Raw genomic sequence first — 24,976 nt, 5'->3', positions numbered from 1 at the left:
TGTGTCTAATACATTAAAACTTACTTACTGCTGGGCTAACTGTTACTGCTAACTCTTATTTAAGACCTAGTTTATACTTTTGTTTGATAATTCTGAGGAAATGTGATGTTTCAAGAACATCTGCTGCGCTTTTCCTGTTTGAAGATCAGATGCGAAGAGCAGTGAGGGACCAGGCCTATCAGGTGTGTTTCATGTTGATGCCTGATTGGAGGAGAGAACTGACAATCATCTACTGTTCAGTCTACTTGAAGTCACATCTCAAACAAACAGCCTTGCTTGAATGTTTTGCCCCACATCTCAGTTCAGATAATACGATCATGAAAGATTCACGTCTTCATTAACAGGTCGCATAAATTCAGACGGTGTTACTTCTGGGCAGTGAGAAATGATAACACCTTTCTGTGAGCAGCCATGCATCTAAATACAGGGTTATTTACTGACACGACACCTGCTGATGAAGAGACATGGTGGAGTAAATCTGAAACCCTGTCCAGCTGAAAACCGAGCACAGCAGCAAAGCGCAAAGAGTTTACTCTCTGCTGATTCCCAGGTCATTCCTCTTGCCTCCTGAGGAATAAATAGAGAACAAAACTCCAGAAAATGTCTTCTGCCACCACACACACACACACACACACACACACACACACACACACACACACACACACACACACACACACACACACACACACACACTCAACCACTCATTTTACTCACTTCAGCCCCACATTGATTGGAACAAACTGTCTTTCTCCCTCTGCACAGACACGAATCACTGCTGCATGAATCCCATCTATCTGCCCTCTCCTCCCCTCCTCCCTCCTGGGGCTCCTACAGGGCTGGTGTTTCACTGGCCGAGGAGAGGAGGAGCTCTCAAGCCATAAAAAGGTAAAGGAGCCATTACCAGGCGCCTCAGGGAGGCATCGCAATCAAATGACCTGGAACACTTTTAAAGCAGAGTCTCAGTTGACTTCCTCAGACAGCTGCTGCTGAACAAATCTTTCACCGCGAGGGGCAGAGTGCGAAACACTGGGAGACAGTTTGTGTGTGGATGATCTTCATGTGTGTGTAAAGCTGAGACTGTGTGCCAGTGATGGACAAAAACACATATGGACTCAGCAAGTTAAGGTAAGACTCACTGATTTGCAGATAGTTCCCTCGATAGTGCAAATAGATTTTTGATTTTCACATTTTTTTCATTTTGTTTTATGTCTAAACGCATCATGAGGTTGTTTTATTTGCTGCTGCTGCCACAAAATGAAGTAGAGTGTTAAACTAAAAATGGTAAAAAAGACCCTGACAACAAAAATAAACCATTTTAGATAAAAAAAAAACAGAAATCATCAATTTATTAATATTTAATATTATTTATAATATTTATCTATCAATTAAAAATAAACAGATTAATTAAAAATGAATTAAATTAAATGAAACTTTTAAAAATAATTTTAAAGAGTGTTCTAAATTACGGGCTGCACGGTGGCGCAGCAGGTAGTGCGCGTGCCTCACAGCAAGAAGGTTGCCGGTTCGATCCCCGGGTCAGGCGGGGCCTTTCTGTGTGAAGTTTGCATGTTCTTCCCGTGCATGCGTGGGTTCTCTACAGGTACTCCGGCTTCCTCCCACAGACCAAAAACATGCTCATTAGGTTAATTGATGACTCTAAATTGTCCGTAGGTGTGAGTGTGAGTGTGAATGTGAATGTTTGTCTGTCTTTGCATGTGGCCCTGCAATCGGCTGGCGACCGGTTCAGGGTGTACCCCGCCTCTCGCCCATTGTAGCTGGGATAGGCTCCAGCCCCCCGCAACCCCGAAAGGGATAGGCGGTATAGATAATGGATGGATGTTCTAAATTACAAATATTTTTAATAGTAATTAGAAAGCTTCATTAAAGTGCACTTTAATTCACTTCATTTTCAGGATATTTAAGTATATTTCCAGCACACTGGTCATATAATAAAATCGTACTGTAAGGGTGTTTTGAATGCACATGAATCCTCAATATCCTCAATTTAGCCAATTTAGCTACTATTTACACTTCAAGAATACTGAAGTGGACTTCAGTTCGTTCCTTAAGAAGTCTAATTTAAGAATAGTATTTTTTCAGCTGGGATGCTTGTTGTGGTACCGTAGTGCCACATTAAATCGCTGGTGCAGACGGTGTGGAGAAAGCAGGATGGATTATTAGACAAATTAGATGAAGTTGCTCTTTAAGAGAAAGTGGAATTGAGTGTCAGTTATATGACTGTGAGCGGCTTAAGGAATCCACAGTGTTTCACTGTCTTTACAAGCGTGTGAGAGTCTATTTCTGTATCTGCCTCTGTGGTTTCTGGGTGTCTAATGAACAAAACCACTCTAATTGCTCTGGCGGTGCCAAGGTGTGTGTGTGTGTGTGTGTGTGTGTGTGTGTGTGTGCGTGCGTGCGTGCGTGAGGTTTGACAAATGGACATTTGCAACACTAATGGTGTGTGAGAACGTGATTTTAATTATATAAATTGACCATCACGAGCTCAACGGCCTCATTTTTGACCACACACCCTGCAGGAGGACATGATGCAGGCGTGGCTTCACACCGATACCGCAGTTACTTTTAATTGGCCCAAACTGAATCCAAGGGCACCTTCCTGAAACAGCCTCCCTCTCCTCGTCCATCTCACATCAGCAGCCTGTCTTAATGTATGAAACTGTTTTTGTGGGAAACTTTTAAACACTTTCTTCTCCTTAATCCCCCTCCGCTGATTTTAACAGATCTGACATGACACGACTGGTGCAACCTAAGGTGGGAAATCCTTTTATCAGCGCAGCCGACCGTGATGAATGCGAGGACTGATGTGTGTAGCGAATCAGGGGATGGTTGGAGGAATTTAGGAGCAGGGAGGAGAAAGGATGAAAGGAGGAAAGAGGCAGCATGGGGATGAGGACTGGATGAGCGAATAGGGGAAAAAAAGACGTTAAATAAGCAAAGTTAAAGACAGAAAGAGGACAGAGGGAGGAGGAGGAAGAGGAATTGAAAGGACAGGAAACTGGAAAGGTGGAAAAGATGTATGGAAAAGAGAAAGTTGTTAAAGTAAGCAGTCAACGAGAAATGACTTAGTAATAAAGGGAGGATGGGAGGAAAAAAGACAGTCAACTTCTGTCCTCTATTTTCCTGCTTTTCTGTGAGGCTCTAACAGATTCTGGTGAACCGCCAGTATGTGGGAAATTGCCACCAGCCAATACGCTAAATGCTGGTCCATGTTGGCTGAGGGAGCTGACTATTGTTTGGATTGTTTGCTAAAAATAAGTTTGGACAGGAGAAATATTGAACGGAGATGGAGCCCCATCAGCCAGGATGGCCAGCAGACAAGAAAAGTTAATTTCTTAACTTGCCAGTACAGAGTGGGAAGTATGAGGAAGTGACAGGGCTGCTTTCAGCGAAGATAATTAGCTCATTTTCTGGACAAATCAATGTGTTTTAGCTCAGTGTGCTTCATCGCTTTGCCATCAAATACGCAACCAAATGAAAGGCTTGTTCTAAAACCAAAGGCTGAATTTCAAACCCAGTGATCTTGATAATTCATCGTCTGAAAATGTGATTTTATCCTTAAAAACGTTCCTGCTCTGTAAGTAAAGACAGATGAAGATGAAAGAGGAAGTCACTGTGACAGTAACCCACTCGTCTTGGTCTTCCACAAGAGAAAATGGAGATCATCATGTTTTTTTGACAGCGGAAAAAACTCCTTCTTTCCAAGCAGCTGGTCCGATATGAGTTAAATGTTCACTTCATCAGAACTTCTTTGGAAAGGTGGTTTCATCTCATATTAAAGTGCATTAACTCTTTTTCAATACAGGCAAAAACCGCCTCAAGCAAGCATAAAAACTTTTTTGTGAAACGTTTTCATTTTCATCAATCTTTTCTAATGCGATACTTCAAAAAATGCATTAAAATATGTTGATGGAAACAGCTGGTGAGCCAGCAAACACAATAGCAGGACCCTGAAAGTGAAGCAGCTAAGCAGCATTCAGCCATCATTAATTTTATTATTTTACACCTGTGCTTTTATGGCTCTGACCTGCAAAAATCCCATTAGTGATGAGTAAAGGATGAGTGTGGAACTTTAAGATGCCAATTTAAGATCAGCGTGATTAGAAAAAACATTTATTTTGACAGAGTGATTGATAAGATGGTAAGCTGTAACTGATAACGGATAACCAGAGATTCTCTGATGAAAGAGCAGCGATTTTAGCTTTTAAACCAGCTCTTTCAGACTAATTTATTACAACTTGAGTATTATTTTTGTAGAATTTAATGTTATTTCCACACAGTTAGGACAATCAGGGCTCATCAGAGTTATTACTGAGATCTGGGCAGATAAGTAAGTAAAGTGTTTTCATTCCCAAAAACTGAAAATAAGATCGGAATTGGCCTTTGTTTTCTGGATTTGATGCGGGCGATGTTGGTTGACACACCTCTCCGTCTTTGGACTCCAGGCGCAGCTCGTTCCTGCAGATGGCCTGGATGTCTCCGGCCTCAGCCAGGATCTGGATCCCTTTAGGAGCCTCCATCAGTAGGGAACGGGTGGGAGACTCCAGCCTGGGAAGCGACAAAGGCAGAACAGCCCTGTTAGCGCTAAATGTTTCTAATTAAAGTCTGAGTGAGTCGGAAAGCAAGAAAGGAAACAAGAGAAGAGGGAAGTTTTAAGCTGTGACCACGGTTTGTTTTCTTCATTATGATCCTCTATGATCCTTTTTTTAATTTCAGTCAAACAGTCTCATTAAAATCTAACAAGGTCTTGTAAACAAAAGTCACGATTCTGAAGCAGCCTGTTTATTAGACTGTTTGGTTTAGCAATCTGTCATCCTGACAGAGATTTTTATCAGCTTCACCAAGAACAATATAAACACTCTTCAGGTAATGAGACCCTCCAAGGCTGTTTGTCACCAGCGGTGCAATGGTTGTGTTTATGGTTATGAATCGACAGTGACATAAAGTTTCAGGTACATAATTATGATCAGGTTCTGGAACATCAACGATCGCCTCAGCAGGAATATATGACAAACATATTGTCCACTTCTGTCAGTAAATGACACTCAATTGAAGCAATTACAATGAACCTTGAATTGTGGGACACTGAGAGCTGCGATATGCAGGTTCCCAGTCTCTGACACCATCTCAGCTTTGTGTTGTGCTCATTTCACCAGCTATTTTGGATGGTTGGGAAGAAATTGACCATTCAGAGCTGTAGGCGAGATTAAGAAATGAAACATGCCGAGCTAGCCGACTATGTCCATTAAAATGGGCACAGGGCGCACGTGGATGAGGCTGATGCAGCTGTACAGGCTGATGTGAATCAAAAGCTGTTATATCAGCATATTTCTACTAACTACTACTGATGGGTTAGGGCAAAACTAAAGAAAGTAAGAACAGAAAAGCTGTCTGCAAATTTTGGCATAAAAGGACTGCAGTCCGAAATTCTCTGAAATGGGAATATACTAAACACATAATTGCACACGCACACATGAACTACTAAACCTTGTGAGGACTTGTACTTATACTGTACCTGTGAGGACCCTCATTAACATAATCCAATCCATAGCCCCCGACCTAACCCGGAGCCAAACGTTTCTAACCGTCACCCTAAAAAAGGTCGTAACTCTTAAACATCCCTTAAAAGGGCTGAGGTTTAGTGAGATGTCTTTTTCTGTTGTTGCACTTTCGTTTGATGTTTTGTCCTTGGTTCAACCTGAATTATATTACTTCAGTTTATTCTCACAATTTCACCGTCTGTAGTGATAAATTATTTAACTTTAATTACAATTCAGTATTCAGACTGCTTTGAGGGAAACTTTTATGTTGCGTGTCTACACCCCGAGACGGGGTCGCAGCATCCAAAAATGGCCCCAGTCGAAAATTCTAATTGGTCCTCCCAAAGATAGATATATAAGAACACAGACACACACACTTCAAGGACCACCATGAATGGGGTGTAAATTGAGGGAATCTGACACTTGAACACAACAGCCCACCTGCATGCTGCGTCTGCTTACAAATTTCTGTATGAGGATTAAAAACCAGCCCACTCCTCTTCACATCTTGACAAAACCACTCAGAGCCATGAGCCGATTTTTACAGGAAGCAGCAAAGGTGTCAAAACGCTTCAGTAGATTCAGACCTGCAGAGGAGGTCTCTGCAGACTTCCTGTCTTCCTGTCACCGCAGTGGTTGTGGATAAAATCCGTGATATTTTCTCCACAGGGAGGGTTTTCATTGATATCACAAACTGTATTCAGCTGGATGATTGTGGGCTTTTGTTCTGAGCGAAGAGCAGCTATCAAAGGTTCTGTTTGTATGCACAGACACAGTATATTATCATCATCACAAGTTGAAAGTTATGGTTTGCTGGTGCCATGGATTAACAAACAGCAACAACAAACCCATGTCAGAGCCTCTACATGACTACATGTCAACTTTGACTTTCCAAGAACAATTATGTTCTTGGAAAGTCAAAGTTTGTCTTTTCATATGGAGCAGCGAAATGGGATTAGCATGAGGAGAAGCTGCAGGTTCTTTTCTCTAATGTACATTCCCAGTTATTATTATTACCTTTATTTAACCAGGAAGTGCCATTGAGATTCAAAATGTCTTTTACAAGCTAGAGAGACCTGGCAAAGATAGCAAAATATATTAAACACACACACACACAAAAAAAGAACCATAAATATTCCACAATAAAACAACAAATTATTTTGATGATATCCTCATTTTCCATCAGCATAGAAACACAGATCTTCTAGTCATAAAAAAGGAAAAATGGGAAAAGGAAGTAAAACAAGCACAGTATTATGTACTGCATAAGTGAAGGTAAGATACAAAATATTAAAAGCAAGAAGAAGAAGAACAGTAGAGGGACCCAACTGTCTTGCTGCTAAAGTAATCCCCTGCAGTTGGCTGGTGTCATTCTCTGAATTTGCTCCTGGCAGGTTTAGTGAACAAAGTCACCGGGTGGTGACCTGAATTCCCCAGAAGATGAAGAGAGGTGAGAGGGGCTGCAGTGCAGTACTGCTGTTTGCATGTTACAGTAGTAAATGGTGAAAGAAAGGGGGAAAAAAACAAAATGCAATGACATTATTGGCCAGGATCTTTGTTCAGTTCAATCTGAGGTTAAACATGCCAGGATGGAGGATGAAATGTTTTTCACGCCAAATGCACCATGAAGCTATTTGGATGACAGCATCAAGCAACTGGCATGTGACACATATGAGAGGAAATGAGGGAAAGAGGAGATTCTAGACGTCCTCCTTCAGGCGATTTCCTCACTGTTCTCAAGTCAAAAGCTATATCGTCGTCTTTGTCTAATGACTGTACAGTTATGATAAAGTACAAGTATGTTGTCCTCTATCAAGCTGCACAATACAAGCCACACAAGAAATACAGTACAGTGTTGATGTAGAGACAGTTTCAAGAGAGGTGGACAATTTTTTTCAGGGAATTAATGGGACTTCTTCCTGTCTGAAAGCTCCAGAAATGCAATCTCAAGTGACAGCAGAGGGAAAGACGAGTTGCACTGGAGTCCACAAAGCTAAAATAAAAATGAAGCCCTGAGAAGCAGGTAATCTGAGTTTTAGACCCTCACTGTGAGCCTGGTCTCATTCTCAGATCGTCAGATAGCACTGCTTTGTCCCGCTGCTCAGCATCATACACAAGGTACCGTTCAGCATCTGTATGAGATGCACCCACTAACTCCAAAGGTGAGTCCACAAACGGAGGAAGGTGTAGTGGATGGATCGGCCTATCAAACACTTGGCTTTCACCCAGGAGACCAGAGTTTGTAAGTGAAACCTTTATTATTCATTATGAAACATCTTGTCTGAGACCTAACAAAGTAGTTTTGGCGGCTAAACCAAACAAAACTGTTTCTGGCTGGAAGGCTTTGTACGTTGCTGGGATGACGGCCGGAGCAGCTTGTGGATCTGCTTGAGAAGCCGAGGGGCGCGACTAAGTGGTGGTATTTGTCTCTGTGGATGAGATTTTTCAATGTAACAGCAATAAGGAGTATGACGTGCTGCAGTAATAGAAATCTCTCCAGTAGGTTCAGAACAGCAGTTAATAATGATTATGGTGATGGTCTCACTGGTCTCACTGGCTGGTCTGCTTTGCCTCCCCACAGCTTTTCTTTCAAAGGACCCTCTGAGAGTTGGACTGACATAAGTTTTCGAACCTAGGTTGACTTTAATGAGGTAATATCGCACTTAAGAACAATATCCAGTTATACCCATTTGTGGGTTATTCTTATGGATGTGCTGCTTGAGCATTAATACAGGATGAGGAGGAGATGGCAGCCGAAAGCTGATGAACACGACAACGATAAAAACATCCACTGATTAGGTGAGTGAGCAAGTTTCCAAATTAATCTCCTTTGCATTACCCCCTGCTCTCTGCCCACGGAGGCTTAAGCCTGAACACATATTAACTACAGTGTGTGTAATTAATTAAATACACATCATCTAATGCCTCGTCGTTGCACTTGTTGGATTGTGTTCAGTTTTCATGACAAGACAATTTAAAACAAGCTTTCATCGGATTCACTTGCACTCCATTTTTCAAGCATCTTGTCTTTTCTGCTCCAGACATATCAGGCCAATCTTTCACTCCATCAGCCGGCTTCTCTTTGTTTCTCTGTTTTTCGCCTGCATCAACAGTGCTGACACGATCTATCAGTATTCAAACTCACCAATGCTTCCAGAGGGCAAATAAAAACAGATTAGAGGCAACACAATTTAAAACCTGTATCTGGACATGAAGTGAACATGGACGAGACTTTAATTTTAAGCTTTGCCAAACAAGAGTAAAAATTGATCCCATGGAGGTTGTGGTGAGCATACTGAGAGGCGTCAGACCTTAGGGAAGCTCTGAATCTGAGGGATGGGAACGTCTCACAGTGTGGCTCTGAGTGGAAGTGGATGGTGGAGTGTGGTGGTGGGTGTCTTCAAACATCCAAGATGCCAATTTTGTGGACACTGCCCCGATTATGAAAGCCTCACAGCACATCTTTGGATGTATTTAAGAAGGACTGATCCGGGTGCTCAAGAATGTTTTACGGTCTGGTCCCAGCAGCTTCGATATGTCGAAATTTCATTGCAAAATCAATGAATGTCAATGGAATCAGTTAGTGGAGTTTGCCTCAGGGGCGACAATTTCACCCGTCAGCTTGACTCGGGATCAATAGCAAAGCATCTCGATAGTACAGAACTTCATGGAGATGGAGAGCCGGACAGTACAACATGGAGGAAGCTAAATGCTTAGCTGAGCTAAATGGAGTAAAAAAGAAATAACTCCTTCCAAAGACCTCCCTCCTCTCACCCTCCCTGTGTGTCCCAGGTTGCTCCACAGGGAGTCATGCAATGAAATATTTGCCTCCGCAGGTTATATTCTTATTCATTTCCTCTTCACCATTCCTGCAAATTGAAACTTTGTCTCGTGTTCTTTTTCCATTTTCTTCAGTTTTATTCGTCTCTCTCTGATCCTAACAGCTTCTCGTATCTGACAAAAACTACATTTAACTAAGGAAAATGTTCATATGTCCAGTAAGGTAGCATAAATAACCATACATGTCAAAGCAAATAACAGTTAAGTTGAATCTAATCTACTGATATGTCATGTATTTACCTACTTCCGCTCTGTCTACCTGTTATGTTACTCATTCTACTGTCTTTTTCTGTCTTTGCTTTCTATTTTTATCTTCATTTACCTGTTGTTGATTACTTTCATGGCTGCCTCGACCTCATTTCTGCACGGCAATCAATAAAGTCTCATTTTGTTCTCTTTCTTGTTTTCTGTTCCACTTTTGTACACCCTCTTATCCCTTCTCTCTCTTTCTTCTCTTGGCAGCGTCTCATATCTGCAACTGGGATCAAAGGTTAATAACGTTTCACACTTCCTCGTCATATCGCCTGCCTTAAGATAACAACGGAAATGACTGGAGGTTTTCAGACATGACAGAAAGCGTAAACTAGCACGGTCTGAAACCTGTGGGCAGCTTTCCTACTCTCCGTTTGTTCTGCACGTGACTCCTTTGTCCTTGGCGTCGGCGCCTTCTTTAAATGATCTGCCACTGTTTCGTGCGAACGCAGCGGTCAGAGCAGTTTGGTGTTATAAATATAAAAGCTATGGCGAGTTGAAACGGGCTGCCGTCGTGCCACGCAGCAAATCACAGGTTAAATGGCAATCTTGGCCAATATGAGCGGAGCTGATTGCTTCGCGGGGCTTTGCGAACAGCAAGTGGATGACCCAAACACTTTGCTGGGAGCAGACCATCCTCACAATTACTGAGGTCAGTGTGAGCTGAAGGTGTGGAGGATGACGAGGGTAGAGAGGAGGGAAAGGAAAGGAGCTGTGACATTAGAGCAGGCAGAAAGGGGAAGGGGAAAGTAAGAAGGTGAAAAGAAGGGGCATCGAGACAGTGTCTTAATTTGCTTTTCTTCATTTCTAACAAGAAAGAGACAACAGAAAATAAAAGAGCTAGAGGTTCCAGGGAATAAGAGAAGAAAGACAATCAGAAGTCGGCTTGGTATGGAGGCGTGAAGTTGGGACAGGAATAAATCAAGGGGATGGAAGGGAAGGCGGGTTGAGGATGAAGAGGGAAGATGAGAGGCGAGCAAGAGCGAGTAAGGTGAGAGTAAGGAGGTTGGAGACAGCAAGAGTTGAAACGAGGTGAGACGGGGAGGAGAGGAGGACAAGGAGAGGGACAGGAGAGGATGAAGCTTCTGGTGACGTTCACTGAATCTCTGATGTCCACGCAGACCACGGTGGTCAGGTTGGTTTGCAGCATCATGGCCTCTTCTCTCATGATTACAAGCAGCGCTGTCCTCTGATGCTGAGGCGCTGAACAGGCGCTGCTGCTGACACACTGTTTCCAGACTAAACACAAACCAAGGCCGAGTTTTTTCTTTCTGTCATTAAATGCAAAGGACACAGACGCTTTTAGAAGCCGTTTAATTTCAATGTGTTGATATCAAGCCTCGATAGTTAGCCTGGAGTCCACAGCAGTGTTTGCCGCTCTGCGAGGCTGTACGAGCTAAATCTGGAAGCTTGTGCCAAATTTCATGGCGTCCATCCAAGAGTTGTCAAGAACCAACTGACAGACTTTGTTGTCCCACCAGACAGACCGTTAGCGTGGCTGAAAAATCTGCAACACAGCATCACAAAACTGTCCTGACTTCTCCAAACAATCTTTACTCGAGGACTATTGACTGCCTTATTTGTGCCTGAACCTTTGACCACATCACATGGAAAATAAAGTTTGCTTCAGCGGTTCCGTGACAGCCGAACATTGGTTGATGAAGCTTGTGTGATATGCTAGAAATCTCCAAAACAAGTGAGTAAATAGACCTTAGCGAATACACTTCCACTGCTGTTTCCAAGAGGAATGAACTGTCAAGCTGTCTTAAGTTTTTCAAAATCTGTTTTTTTTTCCTCCTTGACACATTTTGTGGTCATGTGACTTTTTCCTGCCTCTGAGTTGGCATTTCACATATTATGAAATTTTTACATGCTTATTATTTTAAATCAAAAAGTAAAAGTTTGTGTCACAGGTGGAGACATATTCTGTCATTCAAAGCAGTAATTTACAGATAAACAACGGAAAATGATTCCAACATTAGTCCACAGCTGAGGAGCTCAGTTTAGTTGTTTTGCACCACTTTTCTGTTTATTTACTGATTTACTTAACTTTCACATTGATAAACATTACTGTACATGTACCAGCAAGCCTGAAGTTGATTGTTTTTAGTGACGGTGGTTACAGTGGAATCATCAACTCAATATATCAGCATGAAACACATGATTAATTATCTAATTAAATGCACTAATTTGCAAACATTTCCATTTAAAATCACGTTGTGAGCGTTTTGTCTCCGATGCGACCAAACTACGCACTTTCAACCTCAGCAGCATGACGTTCACATGTGAGGACTGCAGAGCACTAAAAACCGTCCATACAGGAAGAGCCGTGGGACAAACTTGACCAGATTGAGTTTCGGTGAGTCTAATGTGAGTCTATCAAAGTTTTCATGATGTGAAAACTTCCAGCCTCTCATCTCCTGCAGGAAGTGAGCCACTTCACATCTTATTTCACCTTAAGAAAAAAAAATAAACCCCACAATTCTTCTTGCGGCGTTTTCCACGGCTTCTTCTCCTCCCACATTCACTTCCCCTCTTATTGCTTCATATTTATTCTTGTTATCTGTGCTCCGAGTTGGTCAGGACATAAATCAAGGCGCACTATCAAATTCACCCACGCTGTCATTTTACTTTCACAAAGGCGTTCGTCTGATGCAAGGACACATCCTGTTGACAAGGCATTACTGCGCAGATGGATATGATGGTTACAGTTAAGATAAAAAAAACCTGACAGCTCGTGGGATGTGGGTTTCTCTGTGTGTGTGTGTGTGTGTGTTTCGGGTTAATGTGATATCCCAAAATAGGATTTAAATCCTCGATTGCTACCTGCCAAGGGGTTGGGAGAGATTAGAGTAAGATTAGATTTTAGCCATGCTCCAGCGAGCTCACTCCCCTTTTCTGACATAATTGCATAGTTTGAGCCATATTTCATTCTCAATTGGCTGCTTGTCACCAAAGATGTATAAACCTGGGGGAAGAGGGAGGCAAAATACACATCGCTGTAGACTCGGACTGTCAAATTATACAGACAATCACATGATGAGGGGCTTCGGAGCGCCGCTCAGAAATGATCTGTGGGCCACTGACGGGACTTTTTTTATTATTTGAAAGGATGATTTTGAAAGGAAAGCAGCAGTGATTGATGAATCGCAGTTCATCTCGGCGCACACACCACTGAAATACTGTTATTAGATATTTGTCATCAAAGTCCTTCTCTGTCCGACTCGTACTTCCCGTCGCGCTGGTCTTTGCAGCATTTCTTCTCTGTCACACAAAGCTCTTCTTCTTCTTTCTTTGTATCATCTGTCTATTCGTCTTGTCTCTCATTTGCTTTTACTCTTCTACCTCCTCCTTCCTCTCTTATTTTCAGCCTTTCCTCCATGTGCTCCTCTGTTCTATTCTTTCACTCTCGCTCACGTGTCTTATTCCCCATCATGTCCTCTTTAATCTTCACACTTTGTACTTTTGTCACCTCTTTTTTCCATCCTTCTAGATTTCACAGTCTTTCCTTCTCTCCTTTTTTTTTCACTTCCGATCAAAGAATGTCACAAAAAATGTCAAGGGCAGCCGCAGAACAGTCACTTCAACATTGGAACAGTTTGTAATGAACATTGAGGTCTGGTTTCTTCTTGAAATTCGACTTTAGCTGAAGCAACGCTGGTTTTTAGGACAAATCCTTTTGACTGCTGGTGTTTCGGTGCTTGGATAGGGCTGAAACAGATGTACAAGCTCTGACATTGTTGATATCCAACTCTTTGAAAGTGTTTAGATGTAGGTGTCCAACCCACTCCAACCGATGCTGGCTTTTCTTTTGTGTATGCATCTCTACCCCACACTTGCAAACTGTTGGCTAGGCAACACGCAGAGCTGACTGTCAACAGACAGAAGGCTGCAAACTGCTTTAAAAACCTCAATTAAGACACATATTCTGAACGTGCTGCATATATGTCCAAAGAATGCTCCTAAAGCCTGAATAATCGGCATATCTCACGTCTCAATAGGAAAATGCTCCATCGGGAATAAGTCCAAATGCAATATGTTGTTCACATGACCTATTATTCAAAATATTGACATATTGACAGTAACACTGAGATATTAGTGCACATGTAAACACTGGGTACTGGAAGTGGAACTTTTGGCTTGATCAAATGTTCTTCACTGTGGACCACAGAGGACAAACAGGCCAGACTCGCTCCCTTCACTGTACAAACATCTGGTCGTCACTCACTGTTTTTCTTTCGAGCATTGAACCCTCACGGGTGTTTCCATTTATTTCGGCTGATTTGATTTCTGTGAGGTTGAAGGTGGGTGGATCCGTGCTGGGAATTGCACAAGGTCACTAAACGCAGCAGGTGCAACAGGAGAGTGATGGAGATGCCAATCAAGCCCACTCAGTCCTGGGAAGAGCTAAAGTAAGTCAAAACACACGTGCATGGTTAAGGATTCGAATTACTGAGTAGAAAGAGTCATGGGGTTCAACGTTTATGTCATGGCCTCATAAATAGGATGACGGATGCAGATTTATTTTGTTTCAGTTTGTCTTCTTTCAGCCTTTTTCTTCTTTCTCGTCTCACTCTGTCACGCTGTATCTCTCTCCCTGTCCTTTTCTTCTTCTTCTTTCTCTCATTTTCTGCCCTGAAATAAACATCTCTCTCTCTCTCTCTCTCTCTCTCGCTCTCTCTCTCTCTCTCTCGCTCTCTCTCTCTCTCTCTCTCTCTCTACTGTCACAGTGGGTCTCTCTCTCTGCTCGATTGACTGTCATCACATCTGACAGCACAGGCGGGAGAAAGATGATAAACAAGACATTTACACCAAGGAGACATCTTCGGCTGTCCACACACACACACACACACACACACACACACACACACACACACACACACACACACACACACACACACACACACACACACACACACACACACACACACACACACAGCACAGTCACAGTTTAATTTGACTGACTCCTGTCAGGCAGCTGATAACTTGGGACACCTGTCCACCTTAAAGTGACGGTCCAACCAAAGTCTGGTGATTATCAAACTACCAGGCTTGAAAGGCGGCGGTAATTAGTTCCCTCATGGCAAATGGAGAGTGTGGACTGCATGGATTTTTTGGCCACTTAAGGCCAGGAGAACTGAACATTTGGCTGACAGACAAACAGGCCTGGGACATTACCACCTTGACATGCTACCGAACACTTATTGCTTTTTCACACATCTCTTCTAGAGGTGTAAAAAAGCCAACAAAGAAAAGTAGTCTATTAAGCAGCTGGATTTCCCAGTGTGAAGGTTGGTGCTGAGCAGATAACGTGCAGTGGGTTTGTCAGAGCTCGACAGCTGCTGCAGGAAACAAGGCTGACAGAGTCCAGAGAGTGAACCGTACAGTAAACTGCAGAATTGATGGTAACCCTTAAACACATTAATTGGATTCACTGTTGTTATAAACACATAGAATAATGCATCTTTGACATCTTTGAGGGTTGTAAATTGGGTCAGGTGTAACTGATGGATGAGGGAACAGTTTCTGACCACAACCCAGATTCAAAGAAACATGGGGGCACTATGTAAAACCTAAATACGTGACGTGCCAAAGAGGTGCTTGTAAGTGCTTTCCAAAGGCAGCTGGACTCTAGAAGACATTCCTCTAACACCACAAGCAACTGAACAAGTCAACATTAACAAAGACCAGAAGAGACCATCCCACAGCCAACCGTTATCTGCCCCTAACCTAAACGAGGCTGTCTTTCCTCAAGCCTAACCAACTCATTTTAAGGCCTTAAAAGCTAACTAAAACTTACAGTGATCAGATGAGAGAACGCTCGTGTCGTGGAGGGTAATCCTGTACTCTGGAGGACTTGTTGAAATAAACAAAACTTATCAAACACCCTTAGAAATGTGTTAAACCACCCCTGCAGTATAATCCACTTCTCGGCTGTCCATGCGTTTGATCAGCATGTTCAGCAAGTGCTCATTGTTTCACCAAAATATGGCCGAGTAGAGAGCTTTCTTTCCACCGCTTCCCCTCTCCTTCACTTCTTCTGGTGTCTGTCTCAGAATATCTATGTATAGATTTCCTCTCTTTTTAGCCCAGTCTTCTCTCTGCTTCTCTTTGGTTGTCTCTCTCATCTTGTCTCTCTCCTTCATTTGCCTCTGATACAGGATATGTTGCTCTGATGTTTATTGATTTCGATGAACGGCCGAGTGTAGATTTGGAAATGGAGAGTGACTGATAAAGAGGAAAAGGAAGATGGGGAGGGATGAAGCATGTGTTGCCAAAGATGGACCTATTGATGTCTGAGATTACTTAACACGGCACTGATTCTGGCTCCTACAGACAGACATTAGTGGACAGAAGCACTAATAGCCCATGGAAAGTGCTTTTTCCACCTCTTCATAGACTTCTACATTTAAATCCTGCCTCTTTACCCGGTTCTCACCTTTCTCCACTTCGATTAACTGAAAGGTGGCAAGATCTTGTACGCTTGAGTAAGTTGAGGAAGTGTTGTGACCTTGGGGGCCGAAATTGATGCACACACAAGTGAGTGTTGAACTGAGCTCATATTGTTGATCCTAAATCCTTTAATGCCAAGTTTCTGGACACAGCATAGACTTTTCTTTGGGAATATGATGAATCAGGCTGGATTTAAAGCCATTAGTAAAGCGACGAGTCATCAATTAGCCATGCATCACTAAGTCAAATACTAGCATTTGACAAGTTTGAGCGTGTGTGAATACTTGACTGGGTTATTGTCGTGAACAAATAAAATTGAACAGGCCAGCTTATATAGATATTTAATAAGGTGGCTGAATGACATCACGCTCGACAGGACAAACATTTACTGAGGAAGAGGTGGCCGAAGGAAGCGGAGGAGGCTGTTGTGTTGCTGATGTGTGTTGCTGTGCTGAGTGGACATTTTACAAAACATCTTTTAAATTTCAAATTTCATCATGAATTTTATAATATTAATATAATTCATTGTATCAATTGCATTGTAGTGATAGACGTTATTAACTATCATAATATTAGATTTCCGGCCACCAGAGGGCAGCAGTGACTACTGTTCCTACCTGTAAGCTCCTCTTGTCTTAGTTTGGCAGTAGGTGGGAGATCTACACGATAAATAATTGTATTTGATGAACCCAAGTTTCTTCAGTTTATATCAGAAACATCACAATCAGGATGATGGTTGGGCAACGTTACGTAATAAACTGGAATATTTGGGGAACAGGCTACATTAGTCTGCTATCTTCAAGACCAGGGTTTGTCAAAATCTGGACCTCGGTCTGGATACAAGTCTGATGCCGGCCCATATCGTCAACTACGAGTCACATTAGGCAAAATCTTTCAATCCAGCCTCAGAATATCTATGAATTCTGATATAAGCCCTTAAAAATAACATGATGTTTGTAAGAAAATCTAAATATTGAACAATAGTAGGATAATTAGGCCCATTATTGGGGGTGGATTCAAAGGTCTTCAGAGGACTCTTCCCTCCATCTCACTCCTCTCCACATATTATCACATCTAACTCTATGAATTAAGGGTTTATGTTGACCAAATCAGAGTTGGTGGTATTTGTTGGAACAGTGCAAAGACAAACCAAGAAGGCTGTGGTGAGTTTCAATTTGTTTTAACATTTTCTGTCCACAGACCATCCCTTTCAGTTGTACTCAGTTTATACATAAATAGACATTTTTGCATGCATGTGAATGCTGGTGCACGTGCTTAACATTTAGTACATATGTGCTTGGATGAAAACAGACTCACCTTAGCTCTTTAAACGGCTCGGCCCTGACATGCGGCGTCTCCACTGATTTGCTGAACACGGCTCCTTCGGCCCCTGAAATCAAAGAACACAACATCAGACAGGAGGCCGCCGTCAATTGAAACCACAAAACCCTCCTGTCCAATCAATGGACATAATCTCTGAGACTCGGCCGATCTATACGGCTCCAGCCAGCGTGCACGGCTCGCCTCGCCTCGCCTCGCCAATATAACATGGACTCACTCATATTTGATAAGGGAGAATACTCTGGTGGAACATTGCGACGGTATTTTTAAAATAAAAACGTTATTTCATCATTACGGGAAATAAGAGCATATTTAAAGCCTCTGCTACGGCAGCTCAGAGCAGCACTGAGAGCGGAGAGAAACTCAGTGAAAAACATGCTCTGTTTACTGTGCCAGCCAGACTTTTGCTATTCGGGAGGCTGGATTTTAATCTCACACTTTTATTCATGACCTCCTGTAGGCAGTGAGGTGACTCTCAATAAGGGTTCACAATAAGAAGCAGCAGGACAATGTTGTGCGATAGGATAGAGTGTGTGTATGTGACCCAGTCTGTGACTCAGAATGATGCGTGTCTCTCATCGGGCTTTGCAATATACATCATATGACATGGATGGACAGACATGCAATATATGGTGCATGTGTAGACATCCAGCAGTGGACTTACCATGTGCAGAAGCCAAGAACTGCAAAGTAGCCGTGCTACAAAGTACTCAGAATATATAAGAAGAGACCCAGTACTCAACAAAGAACTACAAAGCTGTAGCAGAGTCACAATGCACCATTAAGGACAACAAACGCACACCAGCAGTATCTGCAGATACTCCACTGTCCTGCCAACACTCCATAAAAGCAGCAATTTTATCACAATTGCTCTTGCCCACCAGCGCTAAATATCATAGGATAGTAAAGTTGTGAAGGATAACAGAAGCTCTACAAGCAATTTTATTTCATGGTGTGTAATAAGCAGCGCAGGGCCACCAGTGTGGCTATAGGCATTTAGGCTCTGATTGACTGTTGTGCCAATACAGCATCTCAGCTCGAGTAAACCGAAGCATTCAGGTACATCAAATCAACAAAGCATCAGGTGCAGATCAATGGCCATGACTAAATGTGTTTCAGAGCGTTTTGAGGCACCGCTGGGAAACCAAACACCGCTCACTCCGTGACACACCTTTAAGATTTCACCAGTAAGTTAGACGGAGAAGAAAAAGATCCAATCTCGTCGAATGCAATTGGCATTTAGCCCCATTCCTGAGCGATGAGGTGCGTGTGCAGGTGAGGGACCCGTCTCAGTCAACACGTCAAACATTTAACATCTCCCATACGGGACTGTCAAACCTCCCTGCTTACAACAGGGACAGTGGACTTTGATTGTTGAGCCGTCCATGTTGTTCGGAAAACTTAAAAATCAACAGTACCATACAGCATTAACGCCTTTACATTTCACAGGTTCCAGCTTTAAATGTGTTTCATTGGGTTCGACTGACCTGACCTGTGGACAGCATACTGTTTACTTAAGATATAACAGTGGAAAAAACATTATGCTTTCATCATCATTTACACACTGTCGTTTTTGACAGACTTCTAATTTATTTTGAAAGCAACAACAAGGAAACAAATGGTCTGCATTATGTACAAAACAATTAATGAAACTTCATCAAGCCAAAAGCATGATGAGAGGCAACCCCAGAGTTTACACTGACATGTAAGAGTGCATGAAAATGCAGATCAGTGTCCAAATACATCAGCCAGGTTCCCGACATCCGCCCACATTACTTCAGTGATTCGAATAAGTCTCGTGTTTATTTGTTGCAAAACCAAATGAGCCAATCAAAGCTTTGCTATATAATAGTCTTCTGAGCACAAATTTTGATATTGGCTTTATAAGGATGGATTGTCAGAGGTAAGAGTTTGCAGCTCTGCAGGACTTGGACAGAAAAAAATCAGATATAATATCTTTTGAGGAAATCCATCCGTCCGTCCGTCCGTCCGTCCGTCCGTCCGTCCGTCCGTCCGTCCGTCCGTCCGTCCGTCCGTCCGTCCGTCCATCCATCCATCCATCCATCCAATTTCTGCCTGTCTAATTTAATTTGTGTCTCCTGTCCCTGCGTATCCATTCATATTTGATTTCACTAACACCTCTTGGTCCCTTCTCTTAGCTCAGGAGTGCCTCTCATCTGCTTTGTGAAAAGCTCTTAAGAGGAAGCTCTGAGGACCTTTTAGTACCTTTTAGGAGGACTGCTAGTAATGAGACTGTGAACAGGCAATAAATTATATAAAACACATATTTTTAGATATTTCAGTCATGTTGATTGCACGGCCACGTCTAAATGAGCAACTTTCTGCTCCTGAAGTCGTTTATTTTTTGAAGCCACCTGCACAGATTTAGACGCGGCAGGGCAAGTTTGACAAGTTTGAGTATTTTTCAGTTAAACAGGCGTTTAATGGTTGACTTTCCCTGATGTCTGGAGATATTTACAACACACTCGTTCCTCCAGGGAGCTCTTCATAACGCAGCTCAACCTGTCGAAAAGTCACGGAGGTAAAATATCTTTATGCAAAGTGGAGCTTCGACTCGCCCATGTGGGATAGATAACTCTCCTCTTAATGACTGCTACAGGTGGAGCCACTTCTGTTCCCCGCTTTTCTCTCTCTTTTTTACCCAAAGGTTGAAATTTTGCTCGCAGTGACAAGATGAAATTCAGTACTGAAACTTTTGTACATTCTGGTTCATCCTTAAAAACACACAGCATCATTTACCAAGTAAAATATAAGCTATGGCACTGAATATTCGGTAATTACTGAGCCATTTCACCAGTCGAGCACGGGGTTGCACAAGGTGTTGCAATTAATAGTCGCTGTTAGGAAATAAATGGCAACAAGGGCTATATTTTTCTGAAATATATTTTTAAAGATGAATTTCTATGGTTTTGTGAGAGGTGAAAAAACAAAAAACAGCCCGAGGGCTTACAAAAGAAAAAAAAAATCTCTGTTTCCAGTAGCTCATGAAAGCGCCGGTGACATTTAAATACCTACTGTTGAGTCAGTTAGAGCCAGAGTACAGAGAGGAGGATGTAAAGTGAAGTGGAAGCCTCGGTGCATGTCACTGCCTCTTTCCCGCAGTAAAGTGAGTGAAGATAAAACAGAAGCCTCACATTAGAAATCCCAGCTCTCAGTGGGAATAAAAAGAACAAAAAGCTCTTTACTTTGCTTCTGGCTGTCACTCTGTCTTAGCCCGCGAGTTTAAGGGATAAAACCGGTGTCATTTTATTTTATTCATGCCACCATTTTTTATCACCCATATAGAAAGTTCAGACACAGTGATTGACTCACCAGTCAGCAGTGTGGAAAAATTATTTTTCTCATTTGTGCTTTTCCAGCACAACACCTCACAGCTAACCGTTGGAGAGCACCGGCGATAAGAAGGTACGATGAAGGCGCCGCACCGGTTTGTCATTGGTTTACCTAGAAAGCTCATCATGGGTTAAAATAAGTATGTTACTGTACATGATGTAGCTTAAGTAACTTAAAATAAGTCAGTGCCGACTTTCAGTCTCACATGGGACACAAAGAGCAGTCATCGGGGTGAAAGTCCTGTTTGTTCGACCCAGCCGTCCGCCCCGCCTCCTCCAGATGTGGACTCTCCGGCTCTTTATACTCGATTAGATCCATACAGCTGTTATTCCAGGGAGGTCAGCTCATGCTTTGTAATTTCGAATGGAATGGGCTGATGCTTCAGGAGGTTTTTCATTTTATTTGCATTGGAGACTTTGAATGTTTATCTTTAAGTATGAATTAAATATTCCTCAGTACAAAACCCCCAAAGCCTCCTGGATCATTTTGAAGTGTAAACGGTTATTTTAGGAACATCAGTGATAAATGATTCAGCCTTCTTTCTGAGCAATATATTTTTATGTGTAGTTTAGTACTCATGAATCTCAGCAGCCATTTGCAGGCAGAAGATGCCACTCAGAGCTGCAAAAAGGACGAAAGTCTGACATATTAAATGTGCTTTGTGATTACAATCGAGAACAAAACACAATATGTTGCTGACTTAATCCAAAATTGATCCAAGATCCATAAGAAAAGTTATTCAGTTTGTTGAAATTAGTTTAACAAAGCTTAACCTCTGACTTCAGCATATTATTGTGTCCTGAAGGCTTTCATGAAATCAATACAGTTTTTGAAACTATACAGTGCAACTACTACACAGTACCCACTGAATGCACTGACACTTTACACCCTCTTTATACCACCGATGCACAGCTCACAAGAAGCAATGCAGGCATGTTCTCCAGCGTTACTGATTGTAATTTTTATCTCACAGATATAAGCCCTGCGGTTAACTGATGGCTCTCCCACAGATGTTTCACAGCTGTATTAATTAACTACTCTGAAATGTCTGGCTGGCATTCGCTGTAAAGCAGAAACACAATGATTTTCATCACTGGATCACTTTTCATTTTTGTATGGGAGGCAAAAATTTTCAGTGACAGCGAGCTGTTACGCCTCATTTCCACTGCATGGTATGACTCAGCTCGGCTCACCTGGAATCTGTCTTATTTTGGGTTTTCCACAGGCAAAAGTTGAACATAAGAGATACTTTTTAATGTTTTTTTAAAGTAAAAACACTGCAGACCCCTGCTGCTCAGACAGAATCTCTCGCCCAGGACGGAACGACCGCTGCCTCGTCGTCTGCGCTCTGAAGTAGGTCTTTGCAAACTTTCCTGTTTGTCTTGTGGATCGTGATAAACTGCCACAATCCAGGATTCAAGACGCTCATCGTCCTCCATTGTTCCTATGGAGGACTATCTAACCTGGTACCAACAGTGAGTCGAGTCGAGCCAAGCTGTTCCTCGCAGTGGAAATGAGGCTTAAGATGAAGAGCTGAAGGACACAGGCTGCGCCCTTCCAACTTCTCATCAAGCTAACCAGCTCAGCAAATGAAAATGTGGTTGCTGAAATGATCAAGTATTGCCAAATCAACCAAGACGGAAATCTTAAGCAGTGTTTTCAGATCAGGGATTGGGTATTTAGTACATTTGTGTCCATCCATGTGCTGTAAATACTTAGCTCGTCATCTTTCTGTGAACAACGTTAATTTGATATTTACTCCTAGAACCAAAGCTGAACATCTGATATAATCCCGCCTTTGTTTTGAACATGTTAAACACATTGCTTCCATTCGCATCAGCCAAAACAATCCAGCATGGGCGAGGCTCCAGTTGTGTGTTGGACAATGATGAAGAGTTTGAAGACAAGACATTTACTCACATTAAATGCCACAGATTATTGACATTGTGACATGGCAGATGTTTATATTTTTGCCCTGCTGTCTTTATTTGTACTCAGCAGAGTGTGATGGCTCCATTCATGTGCACTTCTCTGAATAATAAAACTTGATCTATCTGATTTTCTGATCACTGGTTCCACACAAATACTGAGCGTAGAGCAGCAATATGTCACGGCGCTGACACGTTCATGGACCGGTGGGGGGGTTCGGGTGAGAAAATAAATGATGCCATTAAAGATTAATGTGTCTGCGTGAGCAGCTGTGTGTCCATGTGTATCTGTGTATATGTGAATGTGTGCGTGTCAGCGTGTGTGTTTGTGTTTATGAGGCAGTAGTCAGACCAGGGGCAGATATAATCAGTTGTGGCCTGAAGTATCTCGGAGGTGATGAAATACAGGGACACACGAGGCACAGAGGAAACTCCCTCCAGGAATAATTTCAATGATTGGTGATGGTTGTGGACTATACATGAGCAGCAATAACCCCAAACCAAAATCCTGCATTAATCTTGATGCATTTCGGTGCAGAACGCTGCATCATTTTGCTGTCATTTTTAATATTTCCTTGTCTTTTTTACATAAATGAACTTTGGCTTATTGTATTACATGCTGAAAGATACTGAATGAAGTTTTAACACATTTTTACAACCAGTCAGATTTTGTATTTTGTTTTACAGCAAAGGAGGCAACTGCAACTATCACTACAACAACACAACTATTACCAACTATGAGTACTACATTACTGAGTCACTACACTGCACTGTTTCTAGAAATGAACAGTGGTTGCATCTATACAACCTTTCAAACCCCACATCATTTCTGTCTAAAACAACGGCAGCGTGGTTGGTAGAGGTCAAAGTGCTGAGATACTGCTGCACAGATCATTAGTTTGGCTACCAGCTGACTAATAATGTCCAATCATATTCATACCATTGAGCGTGGCAGCCTTTGTAAACTGTTACTGACATTATAACCTGACATTATGCACTGTGAACTGCTCCTCAATATGTGAAGCTTGAAGCTTTGGTAACAGTTCATGTATGTGCTCGTTAAGGGGGAATTAGTTATAGAGGTCCGTCAATGTACTGAGCCTTTTCTAGCAAAATTAACACTGTTTGAAAATGTCAATTCCTTGATGTGTGACTGACTGAACTATAATTTACATATTATAATTACAGTTTTTATCAGTGGAGTTGGCCTGCATGACCTGTTTTCTAGTTAGACCACGTAGTCTGTCACTGCTCAGCTCAAACAACCATCTACTAACTAAAAGAAAGAAGTCTGTCCTACGTCCCGTTCACATGAAGCCTGTTGCATGTCTTGCTATAATTAAAGTTTACATCTGGCAATGAGCTGATGATGATAAAAGCAAATTAAATCTACAAGCACAGTTTGGCTTCAGTCTGCTTCGACTTCATGCTAATACTCATTGCCTGTTATACCTAACCATACGGTGCTGCGCTGCATTAAACGCACACAGCCATACACGGACACACATGGTTAGATCAAATATGAATATTCATGTGTGGCACGTGAGCTGGATTAGCATGCGGAGTCACGCAGCTCACTGTAACTAACCACCGTTAACTAATTTACTGTATGCTTATTGTATGAATGCACAGCCATGACAAAAACAGCAGGCACTAATGGACAGTCCTGTTGGACGTAATTGACCACCAGTGACTCGTGCATCTTTAAATTCTAATTTAATCCACAGATGTAAACGATGACGGTTCGGCATGATCACGACCACACGGGACCTGTAACTCTTCAGTCACAGCGGACAGCTGGGTGAAAATACTGCAGGCTGAAGCTCGACGAATCAGGGATGCTGTTCCGATGTCTAACCGTGAAATTACGGCCGCTGTCTGGACGTCTAACTGCATGAAACCTGCTCTCATCCTGTCAGAGAAAATCTCCACTCTCAGGCTGTTAGATAAAACCGCTCCATGTTGTTCAGTGTGTTCCATAGTCATTTTGTGATGAAGTGTGATTTACTATCATGGTGTACCCACTTTCCCTCAATCAGCCTCAACCACCTCTACGGTAACTGGTGATTGCCTACATTTCCCACACTGACTTGAAGTTCACTGAGAGAACGAGATTGTTGTCGGTATTCGTGTATACAAAAATCGAGGCAGGTTTACTCTGCTCAGTTATTACCTTAGCAATAAAACAGTATTTTCTTGGTTGGTACATCTCCACCTTTGGTATTGGATCCTGAATGAAGTCCATTGAGA

General features: G+C 42.3%; 2 protein-coding genes across 4 annotated transcripts in view; one reads left to right on the top strand and one right to left on the bottom strand.

Moving 5' to 3' along the window:
* sgcd (sarcoglycan, delta (dystrophin-associated glycoprotein)) overlaps nucleotides 1-24,976 on the bottom strand; it is a 263,045-nt gene that overhangs the window by 2,149 nt on the left and 235,920 nt on the right. For all 3 annotated transcript variants that reach the window (XM_070982518.1, XM_070982519.1, XM_070982520.1), the window contains 2 exons: nucleotides 17,421-17,493; nucleotides 4,443-4,566 (listed from right to left, as the gene is read on the bottom strand). In XM_070982518.1, coding sequence (XP_070838619.1) covers nucleotides 4,443-4,566; nucleotides 17,421-17,493 — 197 coding nt within the window. The remainder of the gene's footprint in view (nucleotides 1-4,442; nucleotides 4,567-17,420; nucleotides 17,494-24,976) is intronic.
* Nucleotides 1-24,976, top strand: part of rars1 (arginyl-tRNA synthetase 1) — a 448,982-nt gene that overhangs the window by 220,792 nt on the left and 203,214 nt on the right. The window lies entirely within an intron of this gene.

The sequence above is a fragment of the Chaetodon trifascialis genome, chromosome 16 (genome assembly GCF_039877785.1).
Source record: "Chaetodon trifascialis isolate fChaTrf1 chromosome 16, fChaTrf1.hap1, whole genome shotgun sequence".
Lineage (NCBI taxonomy): Eukaryota > Metazoa > Chordata > Actinopteri > Chaetodontiformes > Chaetodontidae > Chaetodon > Chaetodon trifascialis.
Note: the sequence above shows the minus strand (reverse complement) of the source record. Positions and strands in the feature narration are given on the sequence as shown.